This window comes from Canis lupus, chromosome X (assembly GCF_048164855.1).
Source record: "Canis lupus baileyi chromosome X, mCanLup2.hap1, whole genome shotgun sequence".
In the NCBI taxonomy this organism is placed as follows: domain Eukaryota; kingdom Metazoa; phylum Chordata; class Mammalia; order Carnivora; family Canidae; genus Canis; species Canis lupus.
The window spans coordinates 78,993,919-79,021,109 of record NC_132876.1 but is presented as its reverse complement, the minus strand read 5'-3'; the positions used below and the strand labels follow the sequence as shown (position 1 = coordinate 79,021,109).

Genomic DNA, 27,191 nt, shown 5'->3' with positions numbered 1-27,191 from the left:
CCACAGAGCATCCCAAATAACCATCAACAGAAAAAATGGTTAAATAAAATGTGGAATAACCAGAAGAGGCAATGTAATTTAGCTATAAAAAGGAATGAAGCACTGATTCATTCTACAACATAAACAAACTTAAAAACACTACAGAGTGCAAGAAGCCAGACACAAAGGCCACATATTATATGATTCCTTTTATATGAATTTTCCAGAATAGGAAAATCCATTGAGATGGAAAAATAGATTAGTGGTTTCTAGAGACTAGGGGAAAAGGGAAATGAATGACTGCTAGAAGGTAGTGGGTTTCCTTTTAGGGTGTTAAAAATGTTCTGGAATTAGTGATCACAGTTGCACAACTCTGAATACAATTTAATTATACACTTAAAATGGTTATTTTTGGTGTAGCTGGATGGCTCAATCGGTTGAGTGGCCAACTCTTGATTTCAGCTCAGTCATGACCTCAGGGTTTTGGGATCAAGCCCTGTGTCAGCGACTACACTCAGCAGGGGGTCTGCTTGAAGATTCCCTCTCCCTCTGACCCTCCCCCCACTCACATGCATATTCTAAATAAATAAATCTTTTATGTGACTAAAAAAACAAACCACATAAAATTTATCATCTTAACCATTTTTAAGTGTATAGCTCAGTAGTGTTAGGTTTACCGTTGTTGTGTGTTGTTAGGCACACCGTTGTGAAACAGATCTCCAGAACTTTTCAATCTTGCAAATCTGAAACTCTAAACCCCTTAAACAACTCTGTTTCTCCCTCTCCCCAGCTCCTGGAAACCACTGTTCTACTTTCTGTTTTTATCAATTTGACTACTTTAGATACCTCATATAAGTGGAATCATACAATATTTATCTTTTCTATGACTAACTCATTTCACTTAACATAATATCCTCAAGGTTCATTCACATTGTAGCATGTGACAGGATTTCCTTCCTTTTTAAGGCTGATGAATATTCCATTCTATGTGCATACCACAATTTCTTCATCTGTTCATCAGTGGACTTATGGGCTGCTTCCACTTCTTGGCTTTTATGACTAGCACTACTATAAACATAGATGTGAAAATAATCTCCTCAAAAACCTGTTTTCAGTTCTTTTGGGTAAATACTCAGAAGTGGAATTGCTGAATCACACAGTAGTTTCATTTTTAATTTTTAAAAAGAACCTCCCTATTGTTTTCCATAGAGGTTGCTCCATTTTATATTCCCACAAACAATCTACAAGGTTCTAGCTTCTCCACAAATTCACCAACACTTGTTCTTTTCTTTCTTTTTTATAGTAGCCATTCTAATAAGTATGAGGTGATATCTCATTGTTGTTTTCATTTGTATTTCTCTGATAATTAGTGATGTTGAACATCTTTTCATATGATTGTTGGTCATTTCTGGCATACTTTCAAGAAAATTCCAGATATCAAACACCTATAAATACTTCATTATCTGTAACAGATAGAGTTTAAAAATAACAAAGCTATCATTTCACCAAAGTTAATAGTTTCTTAATACCTTAATATCCAATCCCTACTCTATTTTCCAAGATTACTTTAAAAATGTCTTTTGAGTTTATTTGTTCAAATTAGGATCCAAATAGGGTACCCATGCTTCATTTGACATGGCTCCTAAGTACCTTAATTTATTTATTTTTTTTTAATTTTTTTTTAATTTTTATTTATTTATGATAGTCACAGAGAGAGAGAGAGAGGCAGAGACACAGGCAGAGGGAGAAGCAGGCTCCATGCACCGGGAGCCCGACGTGGGATTCGATCTCGGGTGTCCAGGATCGCGCCCTGGGCCAAAGGCAGGCGCCAAACCGCTGCGCCACCCAGGGATCCCAGTACCTTAATTTATAACAGCTGCCCTTGCCTTTATTAAATGCCATTTATTTGTTCAAAAACCATCACTCATAATTCAAATTACAAAGGTAATATGGATTACTCAACAGATGGTGTTGGGATAACTGGACATTCATTTGAGAACAGTAGGATAACCATAAAAATAACAGAAGACTTCATGGGGATTTTTGAAAATAATTTCAGAGTGGGGAAAGTTTATGTATAAGAGAAAACCCAGTAACAGTAAAGAGAAAGATAAATCCTCTTGACTAAATAAAAACAAAACACTTCTGTTTGGGAAAAGCCAAGGTAAGTAAACTCAAAAGACAAATGACAAACTGCAAAAAAATCTGCAACTCATAGTATAAAGGGCCAATTTCTCTAACGGAAAAGGATAAAACTTGACAAGAAAACAGTTCACAAAAAAGGTAGACAGATTGTAAGCATGTAAGATGGTGATCAAACTCACTTGTGATAAGAAGTGAAAACTGAAACACTACTGAAAGATGGTATTTCAACTATAACATCACCAAATGTTATACTGGTAAAGGAAACAGGCACATACAAATATTGAAAGTAGGCATGAAAATCATACAATCTCTAGGGAGAAAAATTTGGCAAGATCTGTCAAAACTACAAATACACATACCTTTTGACTCAGTAATTTTGCTTCTATGGATTCATCTTTTAGATACGTAAAGCACTTGGAACAACACAAATGCGTAAGTATAAGCAACAGCATTGCAACTGTACAAGTATTCATTGTAGCATTACTGTAATAGCTGAAAACTGGAAAAAAATCTAATTACCTGCCCATCAATAAGGGACTGGTTATATAAATGATAACATATACATACAATGGAATAGAGTGGAACCATAAAAAACAAGGACCAAACTCTTACATACTCACATGGAAAAATCAGCATGATGTGGCAAATAAAAAAGCAATGTACAAATTATGTATGGTATACTTCCACTTTTTGAAAGGTATATTTATGGTGTGTGTGTGTCTGTGTAACAAATAGTTATAAGTATTTGGTTTCATATGCATAATAACTTTGGAATAATATACAACTAACTGATAATATTGGTCAACTCTAGGGAAAGGAATCTAGTAACTAGGGACAGGAGTGGAAGGGAGATTTTCTTTTATCATATATCCTATTGTACCTTTTGAATTTTTATAATATGAATTGCAATACTTAATTGAAAAGATAAATTACAACTGAATAAAAGTAGAATATACTCCAGGTAAAAAAAAAATCAAAGAATACAGAAAGCTGTATGGTGGAAAGTAATATAGGCATGCCTCAGATATTATAGGTTCAGTTCCAGAGCACTTCAATAAAGTATCTCAATAAGGCAGGCAAATGAACTTTTGGTTTCCTAGTGTATATAAAAGTTATGTACTATACTGTAGTCTATTAAGTGTGCAATAGCATTATGTGCAAAAGTACATCCCTTAGTTTAAAAATACTTTATTGCTAAAAAACACTAACAATTATCTGAGCTTTCAGCAAGTCAATCATTTTGGTGGTACAGGGTTTTGCCTCGATGTTGATGGCTGCTGGCTGAACAGGGTGGTGGATGCTGAAGCTGGGGTGGCTGTGGCAATTTCTTAAGACAATAAAGAAGTCTGCCACATTGATTGATTCTTCCTTTCAGGAATGATTTCTCTGTGGCACCTGGTGCCATTTGATAGCATTTTACCCACAGTAAAACTTCTTTCAAAAGTGGAGTCAATTCCTTAAATCCTGCCACTGTTTATCAACTAAGTTCATATAATATTCTAAACTGTTTAATGTCATTCCAACAAGCTTCACAGCATCATCACCAGAAGCAGATTCCATCTCAAGAAATTATTTTCTTTGCTTATCCATCCATAAAAGGGAACTCCTCACCCATTAATTTTATCATGAGATTATGGCAATTCAAGGTTCTACCTCCAATTTCAGTTCTCTTGCTATTTCTACCACATCTGTAAAAGTACTTCCTCTGTTGGTCTTGAAGACCTCAAAGTCATCCATGAGGACTGGAATCAACTTCTAAATTCTCATTAATGTTGATATGTTGACTTCTTCCCATGAATCATGAATGCTCTTAATGGCATCTAGAAGTCAATTCTTTCCAGAAGATTTTCAATTTACTCTGCTCAGATCCATCAGAAGAATCACTATCTATGGCAGCTACAGCCTTACAAAATTTCTTAAATAAGGTTTGAAAATTGAAATTACTCTTTGATTCATGGGCTGCAGAATGGGTGTTATGTTAGGAAGCATGGAAACAGCATTCATCTCATGTGTATCAGAGCTCTTAGGTAACCAGGTGTACTGTCAATGAACAATCATATTTTGAAAAGATTCTTTTTCTGAGCAATAGGTCTCAATTATGGGCTTAAAATACTCAGTAAACCATGTTGTAAACAGATGTGCTGTCATCTAGGTTTTGTTTTTCCACTTATAGAGCACAGGCAGAGTCGATTTAGCATAATTCTTAAGGGCCCTAGGATTTTCAGAACAGTAAATAAGCACTGGCTTCACCTTAAAGTTACCAGCTGCATTTGCCCCTAACAAGGGTTAGCCTGTTTTGAAGATGTGAATCCAGGCACTGACTTCTCTTCTCTAGCTATGAAAGTCCTAGATGGCATCTTTTTCCAATAGAAGGCCATTTCATGTACGTGGGAAATCTGTTTAGTGCAGCCTCCGTCATGAATTATCTTACCTAGATATTCTTGATGACTTGCTGCAGCTTCTACATCAGCACTTGTTGCTTTATCATGCACTTTTATGTTCTAGAGATGGATTCTTTCCTTAAATGTTATGAACCAACCTCTGCTAGCTTCAAACTTTTCTTCTGCAGCTTCCTAGAATTAAGGAGAGTTAGGGCCTTGCTCTGGATTAGGCTTTGGTTTAAGGGAATGTTGTAGCTGGCTTGATCCAGATCACTCAGACTTTCTCTATATCAGTGATAGGGCTGTTTCACTTATAGTTCATGTATTCAATAGAGTAGCATTTTTAATTTCCTTCAAGAATGTTTCCTTTGCATTCACAACATGGTTATCTTTTGGGCACAAGAAGTCTAGCTTTCAGCCTATCTCAGCTTTCCATATGCCTTACTAAGTTTAATAATTTCTTGCCTCTAATTTAAAGTGAGAGACTGTGCCTCTTCCTTTTATTTGAATACCTGAGGCCATACTAGGGCTATTAATTGGTCTAATTTTAATATTCTTATGTCTTGGGGAATAGGGAAGCTAAATGGCTGGCTAGTGAAATAGAACACAAACAAAATTTATTAAGTTCGCCATTTTATATCGGTGAGGTTTGTGGCACCCCAAAACAAGGACTATAGTAACATCAAAGATCTCTTGGGCAGTCCCGGTGGCTCAGTGGTTTAGCACCGCCTTCAGCCCGGGGTGTGATCCTGGAGAACCGGGATGAGTCCTGCGTTGGGCTCCCTGTACAGAGCCTGCTTCTCCCTCGGCCTTTCTCTCTCTCTCTGTCATGAATACATAATAAAATGTGTTTTTTTAAAGATCTCTTGATTACAAATCACCATAACAAATATATTAATGAGGATCACCTGGGTGGCTCAGCAGTTGAGTTTCTGCCTTTAGCTCAGGGTGTGATCCTGGGAATTCTGGGATTAAGTTCAGCATCTAGCTCCCCGTGGGAAGTGTGCTTCTCCCTCTGCCTATGTCTCTGCCTCTCTGTGTCTCTCATGAACAAATAAATAAAATCTTTAAAATATATATATTAATGAGAAAGTCTGAAATATTATGAGAATTACCAAAATGTGACGCAGAAACAGGAAGTGAATAAATGCTGTTGGAAAAATGGCACCACAGACTTGATGCAGGGTTGTCAGAAATCTCCAATTCGTAAAAAATGCAGTATCTGTGAAATGCAATAAAGCAAAGGGCAATAGAATGAGGTATGCCTGTAGTCCTGTCATCCCCCATTCCTTGAAGTTACTCCTATTTCAGGTCTCTCCTCTGAGGAGTAGGTCTAGGGGTAGGCTGGGAATATATTTTCTTAAACCATTTATTGAGGTATCACTGACCTACTAAAAGCTGTACATAATTCATGTATACAATTTTAATTTAGAGATAAGAATCATCACCACAGTCTATGCCATAAACATATCCATGTCCTCCAAAAGTTTCCTCCTGCCCTCTTATTTTTTTGTAATAAAAGCAACCTAACATAAGAGCTACTCTCCTAGCAAAGTTGTAAGTACACGATACAGTATTGTTAATCACAGGAACTATGCTGTGCAGGTCTCTAGGACTCATTTGTCTTGTATAACCAAAACTTTGTACCCTTTGACTAATACTTCCCCAATATTTCCTCCTCATAGCTCTTGGCCACCACCATTCTACTCTCTGCTTCTAAGTGACAATTTTAGATTCCTCATTAAGCGGGATCATGAAGTATTTTTCCTTCTGTGTCTTGCTTATTTCACTTAGCATAATGTCCTCCAGGTTCATCCATGTTGTCCTAAATGTCAGGATTTCCTTTTTAAGGCTGAATACTATTCTAATTGTATGTATATACCATATTTTCTTTATTCATTCATCCAACAATGGACACTTAGGTTGTTTTTAAGAACACCAACTGATTGTCACAATGAGGCAAGTTTAAAAAACAGTGCTCTCTAGTCAGATCACACAGCATGGCAATGAAATCCTGACCAGGGCAAGGAAGAAGCCTTCTAGCCACAAGACCCCTCAGAATATCTGAGTAGCCCGGCCCCATTTCCATGTATGATGACTACTATCCTCTGTAAGCAGAATGACTTCCAGTCCCTGGCTCAAATCAATTCAGTTCAGTTGTTTACCTTCTAATTTTTCAGGAGTCTAAAATTATTTAGGTGAGCTTAAACAACATACCCAAACAACTAAATGGAAAAGCAGCACATTTGAGCCTCAAACAAAGTAAGAGGTGAAATTCTTAACTGCCTACAGCTTTTAATTGCTATCTCACTGTTCAGTACAACAAATATGAATTGAGGGGCCTTCTAAGTGCCAGGATGCAGAAAGCACAGAGTAAGACACTTAATATACCATAAGTTATAACCACAGGGTGCCATGGAAACATAAAGGAAAGGCACCTAACCAGTCAATAGGGCAATGCTTTCTACAGGAAGCAACACTTATTTATAAAACCCAGGGGAAAACAGCTCTCTGAGGAAAGTTTAACGTCTCATTTCCAATCACCAATAGACAAAAGCAGTGGCTTTTAAATTGTGCTTCCCAAACAAGTATTTGGGTAGATGGAGAATTGGACAAAACAATCAGACAGGAAAGGTACTCCTACTTTCTCTTCAATCTGAGCTCATATTCTCCATCTTACCTATTTTATATTTTGGCTCTTTCAGAAATATTTTATTGAATATCTGCTACTAAAAACAGCTAGAAGTATTTATCACTAGAATGCCATCTCCATGAGGGCCAAGATTTCTTGGTCCACTTTGCTTACTGCTGGATTGTCAGTGCACTAAATAATTGCAGAGTAGGAAACCAATGAGCCATTTTGACTCTCAACAAATATTTACTGAACCAGGCACTGATACATGTCAGGCATTGATCTAAGTGTGGAAATACAGTAGTGACCAAGAGCCCCAAATTCCTATTCTCATGGTGCTGACATTCTAGTGATTAATACTTCATGATAGGCACTGGGCTAAGTATTTTAAGATGTATTTCATTTACCTTTCTAGCTCTGTGAAATGGGTATCACTTCCTTCTTTTTTAATAGAAAAATTTAAATAGTTTGCTTCAAATCACACAGCTAGCCACATGGCAGAACTTGAATTTGAACCTAGTTAGGTCTATCTTCAAAATAATGTTCTTTCCATTGAGTATATTATTTATCAAATAAAGGCAACTGGAAAACTGACCATTCACTAACTTCAGGTCAATTCATAAAGTAATACAAAGAGCATGGGGCCATAAAGAATAACTAACTAGATTGTGAGCCTGTTAGTTGCTGTGATTATATTATATCCATTAGGTTCCCTAGAAGCCTGCCTGGACTATAGAAAGAGCTTAATCCAGAAGCAACACTACTTTCTGACCTCGTCAATACTTCCTCCAACTCATCCCAAATTCTCTTGGATTACTAGCCTCACTCCCATCTACCATGTTACATACACCAAACTAGTGGCAGAGCTCTGTAGTCTACCTCCTCCATTTGTTCTCACTCCCAAAGCAAAAAGATATCAGAGATGACAAGGAAGCATCACTTTATAAGAAAAGTCAAAGGGAGGAGTGGATTATGTATAAGTCTGCTTTAGCAATAGAAATATAGATGGTTTGTAGTTCAGGTGCAAGCCCTTTGTGCCTTGAAGTCTAACTACTGAAAAGGTGAAGACCAAAACTGTTGAAACAACGTTTCATCACTACACACTGTGTAGCCCAACAACTATTAAGAGACCAAACTATAAAGATGAATCTGAAGAATAATATAGAATCCAAAAGTAAGAATAGCAGCAATAAAAAAATCATAGCCAATTCAAGCCAACATCAACAAAGTGGTCTTCTCTCCGGACTGTAGGAATCTCAACGATCTACACACATGCATTGTAGAGTCTTTGCCATTAAATATCTCCATCAGGATGGAGGTAGAATACCAATCCAGTGTTTAGTAAAGGTTATTAGTAAAGGTGCTAATTTTCATTTACAAATACCCAATTTTAGTAACCTTAATTACTATTAGGCTGCTACTAATTACTATTAGATTTTTTAAAATCTGGTGTGGCTCATAAGGGGGCTAGAGACTCTACTTTGAGAATAACCTTTATCATCAGAAGATACAGTAGGCATTTCAGTTATCTAGTGGAAATATGTTTAAACTCCAGTGATGGGTAAGTCATGGGAAGTCACTTAGCTTCTCCATCTATAAAATGGAGATTTTGCGAATTCCTTATTGTAAGACTTACAAATTACTTACATGCAGGCTCTGAAAAGGTGGTTATGAAATAAATTATAGCCTGTTTATTTTGTAGATATGAAGTCTATAGTATGTACTACTCTCTAGGTCATCGGAAATCATTTGAGACAAGTAGATACCAGTATAGATGCCTCTTCTGCCCAAAGCAAATTTTCAGGATTGAAAAATCAGAAAGCCTGATACAAGGTATCCTTAGGAATAAGAGAAGAACAAGAGTCTAAGGTAGCCTTTGGGTTACCTAGGAAAGGAAGACAGGAACTGCAGAGGACAAAGACGGTGAGAAATTTCTAAGAGTCCTTGAACCAAAGGTTGTAAATGCATTCAAGGGCTGGGTTAAGAAAATCAACTGCCAGAAATGTAATTTTTAAACTAAACCATGCTGTGGGTCTTAATGATATAAACATGCAAGATATTGGGGTTTACATTTTAAAAATTCAAAAATTAATAACACAAAAATAGAAAAAGTTCATCATTACATTTGTGTATGTGATTTATTCCCCTTTAACTTGGAACAGGAAGTCTGAGGTGTTTCTTACGTGCCAAGAAGTCAATATTAGGTCTTATATTTTTGGGTTAGGATGTTCAGTAAAGAATTTAGCCTTTGGCCCTTTCATTGGGAATGATAATTTTATCCTATTTCACAATGGAAAATAGTTGTTTAGAAATTTAGGCATTTCTTAACAGACATTTTGCACAGTGGTGTGTGTATGTGTGTGTGTGTGTGTGTGTGTGTGTGTGTGTGTGTGTATATATATATATATATATATATATATATATATAGTAACAACTCCCAAGATATTTGTAGAATTCTGGTGTTCCAATAATAGCATGCTTCATTTTCAGTACCATAGCATAGTAATTCAGTATCTCCACTGTAGCTCCTCCTTCATGCCATAAACCTTAATTGAGAAAGACTAACTGAACAGTATTAGTTCCTTTTCATAAAATAAAAGACCAGAGAGCCTTTCCCGGAATGTAACAGACAATTTCACAATTTTGGGGATGTAGTTCAGGCCATTACTTTCATTTCTTGGAATTCAATTTCAGCACAGGAAAGTAAGTCAGTTTATCACCTGCCAAATGAGTTTCCCAAAGGCATAATTTTGCTAGGAATGAGCAAATACAACCATACATTTGTGAAGCTATTTTAGAATAAACCTCCTTTTATTCAGAGTGCTTGGATGAGTTGCAATGTCAACCAAACAGGTCAAATAACTTTATTTCAATCTTTGCTAGTGCATCAAATGCCCTTTGGACACCAAATAAGTCCCCCCTCCCTCTTTTTTTTTTTCAGTGTCTTTGATACCATGCCTCAACTAGGCCAAACTATAGAAACTATAGTTTTATATAACATGCATCTAATAAATCAAAGTGTTCAACTGTGTTTGGTGTAAACCACAATGTTAATCACTAGTTCCTGACATGATTCATTTTGAACATTTTTGCACAAAAACTAAATCCCTAAGAAGTGACACGATGAAAATCTTTAAGTCCTTATGAAGTGTTTCTGCTTCAAATTGAAGTATTCTGAGTCCAAGATTAACATTACTGCAGAAGCACCATCTGTAGTCATGATTTTGACCGATCTATAAAAATTTTAAAGTTTTCCTCAACGCACAAAATCCAGGTATTTCTGAATGTCACAGGCTCCAAGTCCAAAAAAAACTAGATTCCACCAAAATACTTAACACATGAATTTTATCTAGGTGCAGTTGTTCTCAAACTTTAGGGTGTATCAGAATCAGCTAGAGAGCTTGCCAAAACATATTGACAAGTCCCATATCCAGTTTCTGACTCAGTAGGTCTGGACTAGGGCCTGACAATCTACATTTCTTTTTTTTAATTTTTATTTATTTATGATAGTCACACAGAGAGAGAGAGAGGCAGAGACACAGGAAGAGGGAGAAGCAGGCTCCATGCACCGGGAACCCGACGTGGGATTCGATCCCGGGTCTCCAGGATCGCGCCCTGGGCCAAAGGCAGGCGCTAAACCGCTGCGCCACCCAGGGATCCCCCAATCTACATTTCTTTCTTTTTTTTTAAGATTTTATTTATTTATTCATGATAGTCACACAGAGAGAGAGAGAGGCAGAGACATAGGCAGAGGGAGAAGCAGCTCCATGCAGGGAGCCCGATGTGGGATTTGATCCTGGGTCTCCAGGATCACGCCCTGGGCCAAAGGCAGGCGCCAAACTGCTGCGCCACCCAGGGATCCCCCAATCTACATTTCAAACAAGTTTCCAGGTGATATAGTACTGTTGGTCAGAGACCATACTTTGAAAACTACTGGCTAGGCACATAGCTAAGTGTATAGTTATTTGGGTAGTGTTTAGATCTCTTGTAACCAGCTGCAATCTAAAACTTCACAAATAAATTCTTGACCCAATTTGTCCCAAAAATGTTCAGCCACCAATCTTTAACAACCTGAGAACAGTATTTCCTACCTTTACAAATGCTTATGATATAATTTCTGCTGTGCTCAACAGACACTCTTTTCTTAAACACCAACTAAGAAAGACTTTCAAGCCCTGGCAAATTCTTTAACTATATAAATGCATTTCATAACAATATCGTTTGTTCTGTCTGTATTCCAAAACACAGCCTATTAAAATTCCAAGCCCTCTTAAAAGTTTTTTGTTTCAGCACTCCTTTTTTTTATACTGGTCATATTTCTTACAATGGTTTATTTTAAAATGATGTCTTAAACTGCAGTATTTCAACATACATATTTTATTTAGATATAGAGGAATACTCATCACTTTCACCAAGAAATACGCTCTCTCCAACTTTCCTTTAAATATGTGAACTTCAGTTGATATTGCCAGCTTTTTGATTTGAGAGACAGAGGGAGAGAGAAATGACAATGCCCCAAACCTCATGACTGCTTCTTGCCTTACTTACATCGTAAAATGTATGTAGATTTAAGTGTATTCTTTGTGCTATGAGAATAACCAGAAGATGGACTAGTCTATTCTTACAGTTCTGGTTCAGGTGCCTTGGCTGTGCTAAGAATTGTTCAATAGACCAAATTTAAGCCTTACATACTGACCTTATATAAAGACTTATCTGTAGAAACTGCCCTCTTTATAGACATGCCTGCCTATGTGTGAACTGGCAAGAGGAAGTTTTCCAAAGATGAAAGATCTTGGTTAAGAATTTTAAGTATATCTTAGTGTTTCAAAAATGTCATTAGTTATCTAACAAAACAACTGTTCAGTCTTTCAACCAAAGCTTTTTGCACACTTGCTATGTGCCCAAATACTGTGTTAAGGAGATGGAAAGATGAATAAAATATGGTCCCTTCCATCAAGTCACTTGCATATAACAGATAATCACAAGATATTATAGTATAAGCCAATGGAAGTATGTAAAGAGTATTATGGAAACACAGGAGAGACTGAAATTCATATAAACTAACAGACATGTATATAAAGTATGTTTCACATACATTATATACAGTAGTTCTCTGGACTGTCCTGGGAAACATGGTATTATTTCCTTGTCCATTTTATAAATGAAGGTCTTCAAAATGAAATAATAAATTACCCAATATCCAACTACTGACCTGAATCCAAGTCTTTAGACTTCAACTCATTTGCTCTTTTCACTACAGCACAAAAACCCCTTGTCATTGAATTAAAAATTATAATTTTTAAAATATGTGACCTTCTTGTATAATTTTTTGTCACTTTTCATAGATGTGAGTACAAGAAATAGTTCATGCTTATCAAAACTACTACAAAAAAGTACAACAATCAATGGTGTTTTCAATTTCTACTTCTATATAACAAATTACCCCAAAAACAGTGGCTTAAAAAAACATTTAATTATCTCATAATATTTTTGGGCATGGCTTAACTGGGTCCTCTGGCTCAGGCTGCAATCTGGGTATTAGCCAGGGCTACAGTCATCTCAAGGCTCAAGTGGAGTAGGATCCACTTCCAAGCTCACTCTTTTGGCTGTTGGCAGGATTCTGTTCCTTGTGGGTTGTTGGGTTGAAGGGCCTCGGTTCCTCACTGGCTGTTAGTTGGAAGCTGCCCTCAGTTTGTCAGGTGGGCCTCTCCAGAGGGCAGCTCACAACATGGCAGCTTGTTTCATCAGAGTGATCAAGCAAGAAGAACCAGAGAAAGAGTGCAAACAAGATGGAAGTCACAGTTTTTTATAATCTAATCTTGAAAGTGACATCTGATCACTTTGTTATAGTCTGTTCATTAGAAACAAGTAACTACGTCCAGCCCACAGACAAGGGATGGGGGGAGATTACACAAGAGTGTGAATACCGAAGGCAGGGATCATTGGGAGCCATTGTTAGAAGACGGCTATCACGAATGGCAAGAGGCACTTGGTCACTGTGTCAGGGAGACATCACGGAATGGTAGAGATTCAATAAATGAAGCCCATGTGGCTCAGCAAAAGGGGGCAGTATTGCCAAAGGATCTAATATTTCACAAGTGGTTGGAAAGTCAGACTTTTTGGTAATATTTCACAATTTTTAAAATGCTGGCAACAAATTCATATTTTTCAAAGAAAAAATACATTCATATAATGCAAGTTAAGCAATAGAGGGAAGTGAAAAATCATTCAACTAGATGATGCCTTAATATTCAGTCCAAATCTGCTGTCTGATGTCAGACTCTGATAAACGCTCCTGGTCAGTAGAAAATCAATGAAGTTCTTTTTTAAAAATGTGTGGGCTTATGGGCTGCCAGTTTGCTATCCTGGCCATTACCTTTGCAATTTCCTTCACAGTATAGGTAAAAGGGCAAGGTTTTGGTGTCTGGTATGCAAATCCTAGTTCTGCTACTTCCACTGACCATGTCCTTAGGCTTCTGACAAGGGTTAGAAAAATGATCCTCAGGGCTCTTACTGTATTTTTGTACTTGTCTCCCCTATCAGACAACAAGGTCCTGGAGAGAGAGTATCCCCCTGACATTAACACTCCCTTATCAACTGCTTCATTTTCCTCGATAACACTTATATACCATCTAAAACACTACATAGTTTTGTCTTTTTATCTTGTTTATTGTCCGTTCTCCCCACTAGAATATAAAGTTCATAAGATCAGAAATCTGTTTTGTTCACTACTTTATCTTCACAATCTTGAATTGTGTCTGGCATACAGTAGGAGCCCAATAAATATTTATTGAATGAATGAATTCCACTGTTCATAGTACTTAGTATATAGGGTCTGGCAAAAGGAGATGCTCAAAAAATGTTACTTGAATTGAAAATCATTCACTAAGACAAACATGAAATGAGGCCAAAGAATAGCAGGCAGATCATGAAGACCCTGTATGCCACGCCATATTAATCTTAAAGCATGAGAGTGAAATGATCTATGTTCAACCTACTTGGCATACAAGATATTTTGTTCAAAGTAATAGTTGCTGGCATTTATGCAGCACTTACTATGTGCCATGTAATATTTTAAGCACTTGCATTAAATCATTTAAGGCTCACAACAAAGTGTGTGATGCAGGTATAATTACTACCCTCATCTTCCAGATAAAGAAACTGAGGCACAGATAGGTTAACTTGCCTGTTTACATAGCTAGTAGGTAGGAGAACAAGGATTTAAACCCAGGCAATCTGGCTCCAAGATCTTAGCCATTATGCTACACTAATTATAAGAAAAATGTTCTGGAAAAAGTTTAAAATGCAACTATATTGTTTTATAATATGCTAAAGATAAAGGATTTTGGTGTCAAATATATTTAGGTTTGTATCTTGGCTCAACCATATTCTAGCAGTGCAACCTCAGGCCAGTGGCTATGCTGAGTCTGTTTTTATTTTAGCCATAAAAAATGGAGATTAATACATATCCTGAGGATAGCTATGAGGATTAAATGGCATAATGAATCTATGTAAGATACTCAGCCCATGTGGTAGCTATTATTACCACAACCAAGAGGGGATTTATTCTATAAATACATTGCTAGGCAGCTACCAAACTTACTTAACAGCTCTGAAATTCCATTTGGAATTTAAGTTGATTTACATGGAATTAATATATAACATTATAAAACACAGGCTCTAAACTCTTCCTTATCTGACCTTTAAAGCTCCCCAGTTAGTCAATCAACCAATCTCTCTCTCCCAACAACCATAATTGTATACAATGTGTCAAGCCCTAGAAGCAAATCCCTGCGCTCTTGGAATTCAATTAAAAGAGGATTATACACAAACTTCATCTTATAAAATAAATAACTTCTTAAGATGTAATGTACAGCATGGGAAATAAAGAGAACTAAAATGAAGTGATACGAAAATACTATGAAAGAGAATAAATGAGAGGTAATTAAAGAGCATTTGAGTAGCACATCATTCAGGCTGGCTGGAAAAGATTCATAGTGATAACTTTTGAGCAACATGTAGTAATTTGCTATGCCAAGAGTGAGAGTAACATAGGCAAAGCACTAGATGAGAATACTCTGTAAGCCTAGGGAACTAAAAATTCAGGATGGTTGAGACATACCAATGGTTGGAACAGGTGTGGGCAGAGTAAGCACCAAGTAACCCTGGAGAGTTTGGGATCAGACTGTAAAAGGCAACTGCAATGCTGAAAAGTCTGGTCTTGGGAGGGTAGGCAGAAAGTAGCCAGTCGGTATGTTTGGGCACACAATGAAGTCAGCTTTGGTCTTTAGGATGGTATCCCGGATGGCAATGTGTAAGATGGATTACAGCCCAGAAGTGGTAAAGGGAAAAGTGAAGCTATTTTCATGGTTAACATAAGAAATGATGGCAGCTTGAACTAAGGCAATGGGGGTGGGAATAGCTGAACTCAGAAGACATTTTTGAGGTAGAAGTGAGAGGACTAGGTAACCAAGTGGATATGACAGTGGATATGACAGGAGAGTGAAGAATTAAGGACTCCAGTATCTCTGGCTTGAAATAGATAAAAGACAATGTTCAAAGAAAAAGTGAATACTGGAAATAGAACAAGTTTTGGGAGAAGATAATGAGTTACATCTTGAATATTATTAAGGTTAAGTGACCTATAAGACATTAGTAGTAGAACTGAAAAGATATGTCAAAAGCTCATGAGAGGGCAGGCCGGGTGGTTCAGCAGTTTAGCGCCTGCCTTCCACCCAGTGCGTGATCCTGGAGACCCAGGATAGAGTCCCACATCCGGCTCCCTGCATGGAGCCTGCTTCTCCCTCTGCCTGTGTCTCTGCCTCTCTCTCTCTCTCTGCCTCTCTCTCTCTCTCTCTCTGTGTCTCTCTCATGAATAAATAAATAAAATCTTAAAAAAAAGCTCGAGACAGGTTGAGGGTAGGGAAAGAGCTATAGGAATCATCAGAATATAGTTAATATTTAATGCCATAATAATGGTAAGATTGCTCAGGAAGTGAATATAGAATAAAATGACTAGGACAGAAGCTTTGAGAGAACCAAAGCTTAAGGAAGCAGGCAGAGAAGAGTAACTTAGGAAAGGAGAAAGAAATAGAGAATTACAAAGAGAATCAGAAGTGAGTAGCATTATGAAATCCAAGGAAGGCAATTCAAGGAATGCATGGCTCAATAGTGTTAATTATTTCAAAGAGGACCAAGAAAGGGTAAGAGTGGAAATGGATGTGGCAGCTTGAGAATGGTGACCTCAGATATCAAGTGACAACAGGCTAGGGAATGGGAATTAATAGTCTTCTTTGTTCATGATTAATGGCTAAAAGGGAAGAATGGGATAAGGATCATGACTTAAGGGAATAACAAAGTAAAGGCAAAGTTTTTGTTGTTTAAAGGTTATTTGTTTATGTTGTAAGTGCAAGAAACCAGAGGGAGAGACTGAAAATGCAAAAAAAGAGATTGGTATGACTTACTCATTTGGCACTTAGCTTACACATGTGCTTTACATTGGTAGTAATGTACATTTAGCAATGCTGGAACAAACTAAGTGCTCAACAAGTTGACTTATTATTGTTTTTCTTCTTGTATTTATGCATATTATCTGGCCAATAAAAGTGTACAATCTTACGCAGGAATATACAAAAAGAAGGAAATAGTGTGGTAGAAATGTGGAAAGGGACTATGAGCAACACAGACTCAGAACAAGGATTTTTACCCAGCATGTAATACTGTACAGACCAAAAATATCATCCCACCTCTTTGTACCTCAGTTATTCAACTGTTAAATGGGGAAGAATACTGTGCATTCTTGCAAGCTTGTGAGGAATAAATGAGATATATAAAAAGCACTTTATGTACAACTTGGAACTCAAGAAGTAGTAATAATTATTACTAATAATATTATTATTAATTATTATTATTATTAGAAGCATTTTTCTGGGGCATCTGGGTGGCTCAGCTCTTGAGCATCTGCCTTTGGCTCAGGTCATGATCCCGGGGTCCTGGGATCGAGTCCCACATCAGGCTCCCCGCAGGAAGTCTGCTTCTCCCTCTCTGTGTCTCTCATGAATAAATAAAAACCTTAAAAAAAATCATTTTTCCTACCATTAGGGACCTAAGAAGTATCATCAGGATGTGTCTATGACTGAGGATAAATAAATAACCCAGAACCATAGCAGCCATTGCTATACCGTATGCTATACAAAAGCATAAAAAGACACCAGCTCTTGGTCAGACTTTTCAAAACTTGGATTGTTCACCTACCACCAATATGATTTCTGCCACATCCAAGTACTGCAACTTAATACTTTTCTTTAAACCAACTAATTTTTCTTTAATTGGTCCCATTCTAAAGAATTAACTGTGAAGAGGTGCGTTTGATGTGTTTTCTTTTTTTCTAATATATATTAACCATTAAAACAAAGCAGTCATCCCCAGAGCCACCCCCATGTCATCTCCCAGACTACATTCTAAAACTGCTTTTGGCTGCTCGACTTTTGAGACCCTTAGGAAGAGATCAGGCTAGCAATTTGTCAGTTTACTTAATTTTCCTGCTATTGACAATTACCACTTATAAAGGTTTGCAGAACATACCAATGAAACCAAACAAATGACAAAATTCAAGCCAACAATATACATTGACTCGTTTAATGGGAAGTCTCAAACTGTCTAAAGCTAAACAGCCCAGCAATTTATCTTTTATTTAATCACTCCACCTTTATTTTCTCTGTTACAAATGAAAATGAGATTAGGAGGGCGGCCGTGGCTCAGTGGTTTAGCACTGCCTTCAGCCCAGGGCCTGATCCTGGAGACCTGGGATCGAATCCCATGTTTGGCTGCCTGCGTGGATGGAGCCTGCTCCTCCCTCTGCCTGTGTCTCTGCCTCTGCCTCTCTCTGTCTCTGTCTCTCTGTCTCTCATAAATAAATAAAAAAATCGATATGAAAATGAGATTAGGGATCCCTGGGTGGCGCAGCGGTTTGGCGCCTGCCTTTGGCCCAGGGCGCGATCCTGAAGACCTGGGATCGAATCCCACATCGGGCATCCCGGTGCATGGAGCCTGCTTCTCCCTCTGCCTATGTCTCTGCCTCTCTCTCTCTCTCTATCATAAATAAATGAAAATTGAAAAAAAAAATTAAAAAAAAAACGAAAAAAAAAAAAAGAAAATGAGATTAGGAATAAAGACCCATTTTGTGGTCTAGGCTGAAGAATAAAACCAAGGGGAGGAGAAATACAGTAGTAAGTTTTGTTCTGAAGCACTAGCAGTTCAGTCAAAAGAAACGGGACCCATACAGATCATCCAAGTGAAAAACTGCTATCTTAAAGACAGTGGAACACACTCCTCTATAAAGGCAAACCATGATCAGTTATTAACCAATAACTTTTAAGTCTGTACTATAAACCAGGAAGGAAGTTCTCCATCACTCCAACAACAAAAATCACCAACCAGAACCAGAAAAGAGAACTTCATTCATTGTAACAACTACAGATACCTTACTATATGTGACTTTGGAGCCAGTTTTAAATCCACTAGATTAAGAGCCACACTACACACTTTTTAAAAGTTACTCTTATAAACCACTCTCTTAGAATTCCTAAGAGAATGTATCCTAAACCTAAAATATACAAGACATTATGGAGAATATGAAAAGATGAAAGAATTTGTTTACAATCTAGCATAGGGAACAAGATTTATATATTCCCCAAATGGTAGTTCTCAGGACTGAAGAGGACTTTTGGGAATTTTTCCCCAATATCCTATTATGAAAAACTTCAAACATATGGCAAAGTTGAAATTTTGCAGTGAGATTCCTCCATTTTCACTAGCCTTATCAATCCATTTATCTAATCTATCTTATTAGAATGAACTGCTGGGATTTTAAAAATTAAATAATGTGCGATAGAGAATTTTGGTAGGCCATATTAAGGCTGCTTCTCAAAACTTTTGATTGATGGGATGCATGAACAAAAAGTCTGGAAACCACAAATCCACACTTAGTGTTTAGCTCTCTTGCCAACCTACAATCAAAATCCATTCAGATCTCATGGCTGGCCATTTTAGGTCTCCACACCTTTGTCCACTACCCAAACTATCCTTCCCAGCCCTCTTCATGGCTAAGCACCAAACCGTGAAGCCTCTCCCAACTTTTAAACCCTCACTCAGAATTAACCATGCCCCCTGTAAGGGCCATATTTTTCATCATTTGCAATTAGCTCACAGTATCATATCTGCAACTTGGTTTTGTCTTTTACTAAACTGACCTCCTTAAGTATAAGGATTCCTTTTTTTTTTTTAACCTCTTAACCCCTGGCAACAGGCATAGTACCTAGTCTACAGCAAGCAATAAATGAAATAAATTAATGACCCAGACCTGTCTTTATCCAGAACCAGGAAAGATTTTAGGTGAGTAGGGGGAATGATCTAATCACATTGGCACTTTAGAAAGATTCATCTTAGAGCACCATTGTTAAGAGCATGAGCTCTGGAGCCAGACTGCCTGGGCATTAACCTCAAAATCTCAGCTCTGCCATTTTTTTTTAATTTATTATTTATGATAGTCACAGAGAGAGAGAGGCAGAGACATAGGCAGAGGGAGAAGCAGGCTCCATGCACCGGGAGCCCGACGTGGGATTCGATCCCGGGTCTCCAGGATCGTGCCCTGGGCCAAAGGCAGGCGCCAAACCGCTGCGCCACCCAGGGATCCCTCAGCTCTGCCATTTATTGCTTGGTGACTTTGGGCAACTTTCTAAACCTCCTGTGCCTCAGTTTCCACATTTGGATAACAGGGATAATACTGCTTCACAGGTTATTGTGAGGATCAAATGAAAGAAATTTTGTTGTTACAGCACATAGATTAGCACCTGGCACAAAATAAGCATTCCATCAGTCATTGTCACCAGCAACCAGGTTAATAATGCCACTGAGTTAAAAAGTCCTTAAAGCTCGAGTGGTAGCAATGAAAACAAAATGGAAAGAACTGTCATAAATGAAGAATCTACTGAAAAATGTTCAGTCTTGAGGGAAAACAAATGAATGCCTGCTATATTATTTTTTCTTACTTTGTATATTTGAGATGGCTCTTTACTGGATGTTGTATCCAACCCAGGCACAGATTTAAGAATATGTACAAGGAGTTCTAGCATGACAGAAGTTTGTAGCCACAAACTCTCTGACCACTGCAAGCTTGTTGCAGGTCTTTATAGTCTCTCAGATGAGTTTTCCTTCCACATTACTCTACCCAGGACAATTTCTTTATGATGCTCACAATTCCCTGTCCTGTCTTCTAATTGTGACCACATACCCAAGAGCCTTGGTTGGAAAATGGGTTTGAGGTTTTGTCCTACCCAACCCTGTACTACTTTTTCTTCTTCCTGCCCACCTCCTTTACTTCTCAAAAGCCTTGGTATTCCCCACACATAAGAACTTGAAACCTAAGAGTATGGGAGAGCAACAGAGCAATAGGAGTGGTGCCAAGAACTGGAGATGCTGCTGCCCAGCTGTTCCCCAGACCCCATATGCAGTGACCAACTACATGCAGAGATTGGACTTAACTGTCCATGGGGCCTGACATGCATATTCCTTTTTGCTTCCGCTCATTTTCTTTCTCCCACATAAAGCAGCCCTCCCAAACCTGTAACTCATTCAAATCCAACCCAACCCTGTAGAACTAGAGATCCAGTTCTTCAAGGAAGCCTCCCTCCCCTGACCCATTTAGCCCACAGATATCCCCCAACACACACAAAGCAGATACTGTACTTACAGTCTGTATCGTAAAAGCATAATCACATACACTTAAACCATTAAATAAATCTTTCATGTTTATATACTTGATTTTCCAAGGGCAGGAAATCATGTCTCACATGTCCTTTAAATCCCTCTCTCAGTGGTCTAATATTTGTTGAACAGTGACTGAATCAGTGGGTTTTTTATTTGTTTAGGCTAAGGCAGGAGGAGATAGCATGTTGAAGTGAAAAAAGGCTGAATACAGCAGTAAAAAAAAAAAGCGGACAGGGTCAAATGGTGGGGAAAGATCTAGAAAGGTATTCGATTAACATGTTTGATTTGCTGCAAGGTTGGAAGGAGACATACAGAGGTACCAACTGGTAAAATTTGGAAAAAAGCCATTTCAGCGTAAGGCAGAAGACAGCAGGAGAAAGATGGGGCGACAAAAGAAATTCGGCTAAAACCCTGGGATAGGCCACTGGATAAACGAAGGTAAAGGGAGTTATTGGGATGACATGAGTAGAGATGTGGTTGTGTTGGTGGGCAAATTGGTATGAGGTGGTATGAAAGGGTGGGTAGATGGATAGAATGATAAAGGATAGTTAGGCAAGTGGATTAGCTGCTAAGTCGGTGAGCGAGTAGATGGGGAGCAGGTTAGTGGGTGGGTGGTTAGGTGTTTAGCTGGGAGGGAATAGGTGTGGGCATATTATTTAAGATCCGGCCCCTCCCTCACCTTGACCCGGAAGCGGATGAGTGCTAGCCTCACGCAGTGGCTCAGGCAGGCCGGTGGCAGGAACCAGGCCCGTGGAGGAGGGGTGCCCTTGTTGCCCACGTGTCCCACGATCAGTTGCGCTGTCTGCCGCTCGGCCTGGCACCGACGGCCCCATTCGGCCAGCCGGTCCTTTCCAAGGCCCCCGGGGAACATGACCACCAGCTCCAGGCCGTCGCCGCCGGGATAGGCACAAGCCTGGCACAGCGCTGACAAGTAGCCCAGCATGGCGTTCCATTGGCCGCCACACACCCAATCCGTCTGGTAGCCACCATAAAGCCGCGGAAGCGCCGAGCCCGCGTCCACAAGCACCCGGGCCCCAGGCAGCGGAGGGGGAAGCGGCGGTGGTGGCGGGTGCAGCCCAGGGTGCGCCTGGCCCTGGTGGTGGAAGTGGTGAGCGGGGTGATGGTGACGAGTCGGCCCCGCGCCCCCGGAGTAGGCACCCAAGGCAGCGGGCGGGAGCGGCGGTTGCAGAGGTGCGGAGCCTCTGGCGGCGCGTGGAGCCCCGGGTGCTAGCGCTGCCGTAGGCGGCAGCTGACGATGCTGGTGCTGTTGCTGCTGGCGCGAGACCGTGCGCGCGAGTTTGAGGAGGTCCACGGGCACCACGGCCCCGGGACAGCGCTTCTCCAGGAACTCTTGGAAGCCCTGGACGCCCATGCTTCGTCGGTGGGCAGACGAGACGGCGGCTGCGCGAGCAGGTTAGGCGGCGATCTGGGCGCGAAGCTGGGGGCGGGCGCGTGCGCACTCCGCAGGGGGCGAGGGGGTGGGAAAAGGAATCCTGAGGGGGAGGGGGGAAACGAGCGAGAGGACGAGGGCGGAGTGGGGAGGAGGGGTGAGGCCGACCGGACTCAGGAGAGGCTAGGAGGATAAAAGCGATGACGGGCTCTAGTGACTTCTTTTTTTTTCTCCCCCCTCTCTGGCCGATCTTCACCGCTTCAAAAGGGGTGAAGCCTCTTCCTTCCACCTCCGGGAGCCATGTTGCCTCGTCTTCTCTATGGTACACGCTTTCTAGCTTGGGGGAGGGATAGTGGGGCGGGGCGGAGGGGGCATCCTGGGAGTTGTAGTCTTCTTTATGGCCTCAGGATGCAGTCGAGGAACAAGATTACCAACCCTTTCTGCCCTTGCGCTCACAGGACTCGAGGTGACGGGGCGTGAAACGTGTTTAGGATTTGCAATCCCAACTCCCTGCATCCGCCGAATTGCTTCAGGCTGTTTACCGCCTTTCCCAGGAAAAGGAGTTTGGGGGAAGAAGTGATGCACCATGGGAAAGGAAGTAGAGTGGATTAATTGAGTTCAGCTAAACAACGCTAAAATTCCTGAGGAGGGAGCATTTTCCGGGGGGGGGGTGGTATAATATGCGTATCTTTTAATGAATGAGATGGGACACACATGAAACGTAAAAGTGGTAACCAACATTTCTGTAGTACTCTACTTAACTTTTAACTACCGTAATTCTTCGAAGAGTTGTTGGCCCCAGTTTATGAGTAGTGAAGTTGACGTTACTTATTTGCCCAAGGCAATGCAGAGACAAAGTGAAATTATCACTTTTTTTTTTCCAGAACGTCTTTGGTCTGGGAAATAAGCACCAACACAAATTAAACTGCAAGGTAGTCACAGAGCTACAGTGTCTTTTAGTTTGGACCTTTGTTTCCAAACCTCATTGTGAATCTGGGAGCTCTTGCAGAATAACTGCAAGGGCTACAATTCCAGACGTACAGAATCATAATCTTTTGAAAAATAGACTTTCAGCATGCTTTTTAGTTGATTCTGATGTAGCATCAGTCTTCTGACTGGCTTTTAGGGCCCACTCTTTTAGCAGGAGGACAACAAAATAGAAGATCTGTTTGTAATAGGGAGTAGTGTAGCCAGACCTGGCTTGGAACATAATGAAAGATGGGAGATAATGGTAGGCCAAGTTAGAATATAAAAGTGCAGAACCCAAGAGTAGTCCAGATAAATGAAAGTCTGAGAACAGTCTATCAGGATGCAAAAGCTGAAAATGCTTCAAGCTCCATAAAGGAATTTATCATGAAAGAATAGTGCAGATAGAACAAGCCATACTGGCAAAGAATAGATGGTGAAGCAGTGCACATAGGTAACTCTTAGTAAAAGGAGAGAGCAGTGGCTCAAAGGGATGAAAGATGGAAAGAATAGAGGTTTTCTAGTTCATATAACCATAACTGAATGGGTCAAAGATAGACAATCCAAGCTGGATCAATCAGAATCTCATTCCCTGGAAAGTTGGAATTGGACCAGAGAGATCAGTTTTTCTCTAAACATAAAACTTGGAAGCTGTCAGCAATTTCACCACCAGAGGGAAAGAAGTAAAATGTACTCTATAGAAAGGGAAGAAAAATGCAGATTCTCAGCACAGAAGTGAGATATAGTCTTGTGTTTAAGTTCCAGGTTCTGTATCATTCCTGAAGCATTCTTGGTCATTGGTTTCTGTGAGGCAACCCCATATCCTTACTATTATTACTTTTAAGACAGAATTGGATTAGAAACTACTTATGATGAAAAAAAAATCCCTTCAAAAACTGATAGGAGAAATGGAGTGTGGCAATTTATAGATCCCAAAATATGGAACTGGCAGAGATTAGTGATCTCCCACATCAGTTAATGGGAAGTTGGCATTTTGTGTTATTTGGCAGTGAGGCAGTTGCTTATTACTCTCAGGACTCTAAACAGAGCAGCCCTTCTGCCTGTATCAAGAGATCTTCAATTGCTGAGTGTCAGATGTTCATGGGCTTTGCTAACTTAAAGCAGAACTTTCTCATTTCAAATGTTCACTGATTAGGAAATTGGCATCTAGGTAATTGGAATGTGGTTATCTGTCTAAACCTCCATAGATTCCTTGTCCTCCAGATCCCCAAATGTGATGATATTTTCCTCTGTAAATACATTCAGCTGAAATGCAAAGAAGAGAGAATAGGTATAACATGCCCAAAGCAGATCGGAAAAGAGAGGCAGGGCACCTGGGTGGCTCAGTCAGTTAAGTTTTGGCTCAGTTTGTGATCTCAGGGTTCTGGGATCAAGCCCCACGTCAGGCTCCGCACTCAGGTGGAGTCTGCTTATCTCTCTCTCATAAATATTTTAAAAGACACACACACACACTTCATAGCCTTGAACTCAGCCTATTATTATCTACCCAACCTCTGAACTTGGGTATAGCTTGAGTAGAATGCCAGGGAGAATAAGCCAAGTCATTCAGTAGAGTACTAAGAGAAGCTGCAACAGGCTGAGCCAGGTTATTCCCTTTAGTAGATCTTAAGATTCAAAGATTATAATTTAAAAAAAAAAACAAAGATTATAATTTGACAAGGTTCTTGGACTTGTTATTAGCATTCTGAGTCCCCTCAAATGAAATCCACAGGCAGTCAAGTGAGGTTTTGAGGAAGTTGTATCACTAGAAAATCATATCTAGTGAATAGAGACCATGAGTCAAAATGGTGATTTTCAAAGGATGGTCCCTGGACCTGCACATCAGCATCACCTACAAACTGTTAGGAATTCTCAGGCTTCACCTCAGACCTCCAGAATCAAACTCTGTGAGTGGGGCCAGCAATCTGTGTTTTTAAGTAATGTCAAAGATAAACAAAACCTGACATTAGTTAAAGCAGTGAAAACTGGGTGATGAGGGCACTTGTGATGAGCACTGGGTGTTATATATAAGTGATGAATCACTAAATTCTACTCCTGAAACCAATTTTACCATGGTCACTAGAATTTTTTTTTAAAATCTTGAAATAAAAGCAGTGAAAACATTTTATTCAGTAACTACTGTCAGTTGGGGAAAAAGCTGGGCTCTGTTCCCACTTGTGCAGAGGTGACTGGGTATTTTAAAGGAAGGATGAGGGAGGATGAAGGAGGGTGCAGGGGCTCAAGTAGAGTCAGGGTAGTGAAAAATTACAAAGAGTGGGCAAGAGTGTAAAAGCGATTAGGCCAGCTAGGTCTGCTAGCTGGCACTTACGGAAATTAGGGTGCTGTCCTACAGAGACTGGGAAATAGAGGCCTAACCTTCCTGATGATTACATTTCAAAGGAATGGCTCTCAGGTCCTTAAGAAAGATCTTTCTGAGTTGTAAGAGGGGACGGAGGGGAAGAGCTCACAGGTGTAAGCCTTTTTTAGTAAATGCTCTAAAAATGGGAGGTCAGGGGGCTATCTTTAAGTGTTGGCTAAAGCAAACTATAAATTCTGTTGACAGCCCTGAGCTTTCCAAATGGGAAATGAGTCATCTCAGGGACTAGCCTTAGGCTTCTAGAAGCTATACTAAAGTTTGGTCAAGTCTCTTGACCTAGGTGTTTGAAGGGACTGTTTGTGTTGAGAAAGTTTTTGCAGGTCTCACCTTCAGGTGACTATTATAATGCACTCTCAAATTTGAGAATCACTTCTCTTCTAGAACATGCCCTCGGCCCAAGTAGACTGGTTAAGTGAGAAGGTGCATCAGTAAATTGACTCCCATAAGTTTTTCTATGCCTGTAATTTACTTTTATTCCTATCCAGGTGGAAATGGTGCATATTTGGACTTGGTAGCTGATAATGGTGTGCCCCTCTCCTCTCCTAAAAGGGGATTTTGATCATGGTTAATCTATTTCTCATATTAGATCTATTGGTAGTGGTTAAGTTTACAAAAGGTTGCAGGATCAAGAGGAGCCACATTTAGACTGTCGCTGAAGTAGAGGAAGGGGCATGTGACTTGTAGTTGGCCGTGGATTGTTAGGTATTTGCGTTTTTGGAATTGTAGATGTGGGGAAAGTGGCATGTGTTTATGGGCAGTTTAAGAGGAGGAGTACAGGTAAACATCTATTGTTTTGTCTTCCCAGCACCCTTTCTCTACTTTATCCTCATGGTTGCAGCAGGAAGCATTCTTTATGTACCTTCACAGAGAATTTGGGATTGAGCTGGTTGGTGAAGAGATGAAAAATCCTGGCTGCATTCAAGCACCTGATGTATTTGTTCCTAAAGCCCATTTGCATTATCCCTGGATTTTGTGAGACACCACCATCTTTATAATAAATTCTTTTTGCTTAAGCTTGTTCAAATTGATTTCTATTACTTGGACACAAGAGTCTTAACATACCTAATACAGGAGAAACTTCATGCTGGATAGACCAGAGAGGGTAGAGATAACATAGGTCAAAGCCCTGAGAGCAGAAGGGGATAGTAGATGTCACAGAATAGTAGTTAAAGTGCATGCTTTGGAGCCAAGATCTGGATTCCAATACTAGTTCAACTCCTTATTAGCTATCTAACAAGTTACTTAGCCTCTTGATCCCTTACTGTATCTGTGAAATAAGAACTTATTAATTCATTCTACAGATTTGGTACCTGCTACATGCCAGGAATAAAGCTGGACACTGGGAGAAAGCAGTTTTCGACAGTTGAGGAGCTTAGAAGGGAAATAGTAATGATACTTACCTCAGAAGCTTGTGGAGGTTAAATGATGTAGAGTGCTTAGCTTAGTAACTGGCACAGTACATACCTAATTAATGTTCATTCTTATCAGGAAAGGTGGAAAGAAGCATAAGAAGTTGGTATGGAGAGTTCACATTGGACTCAATCTTCTGGTATC

At 39.6% G+C, this 27,191-nt stretch overlaps 1 protein-coding gene and 1 long non-coding RNA gene across 6 annotated transcripts in view; one reads left to right on the top strand and one right to left on the bottom strand.

Annotated features, from left to right (window-relative positions):
• The window catches only part of FAM120C (family with sequence similarity 120 member C), a 162,239-nt gene extending 139,826 nt beyond the window's left edge, over positions 1-22,413 (bottom strand). For 2 of the 5 annotated variants that reach the window (XR_012026464.1, XR_012026465.1), the window contains exon 1: positions 21,584-22,413. Coding sequence is in view for 3 of the 5 variants with exons in the window: in XM_072816738.1 (XP_072672839.1) it covers positions 21,584-22,276 (693 nt within the window). In the remaining 2 variants the exon portion in view is untranslated. The remainder of the gene's footprint in view (positions 1-21,583) is intronic. The other 3 variants (XM_072816738.1, XM_072816737.1, XM_072816736.1) reach the window with 3 other exon arrangements.
• Positions 21,671-26,650, top strand: LOC140628010 (uncharacterized). The gene is made up of 2 exons (XR_012026466.1): positions 21,671-22,317; positions 26,443-26,650. It is a non-coding gene; the product is annotated as an uncharacterized lncRNA (long non-coding RNA).
• Positions 26,651-27,191: the final 541 nt, after the last annotated feature.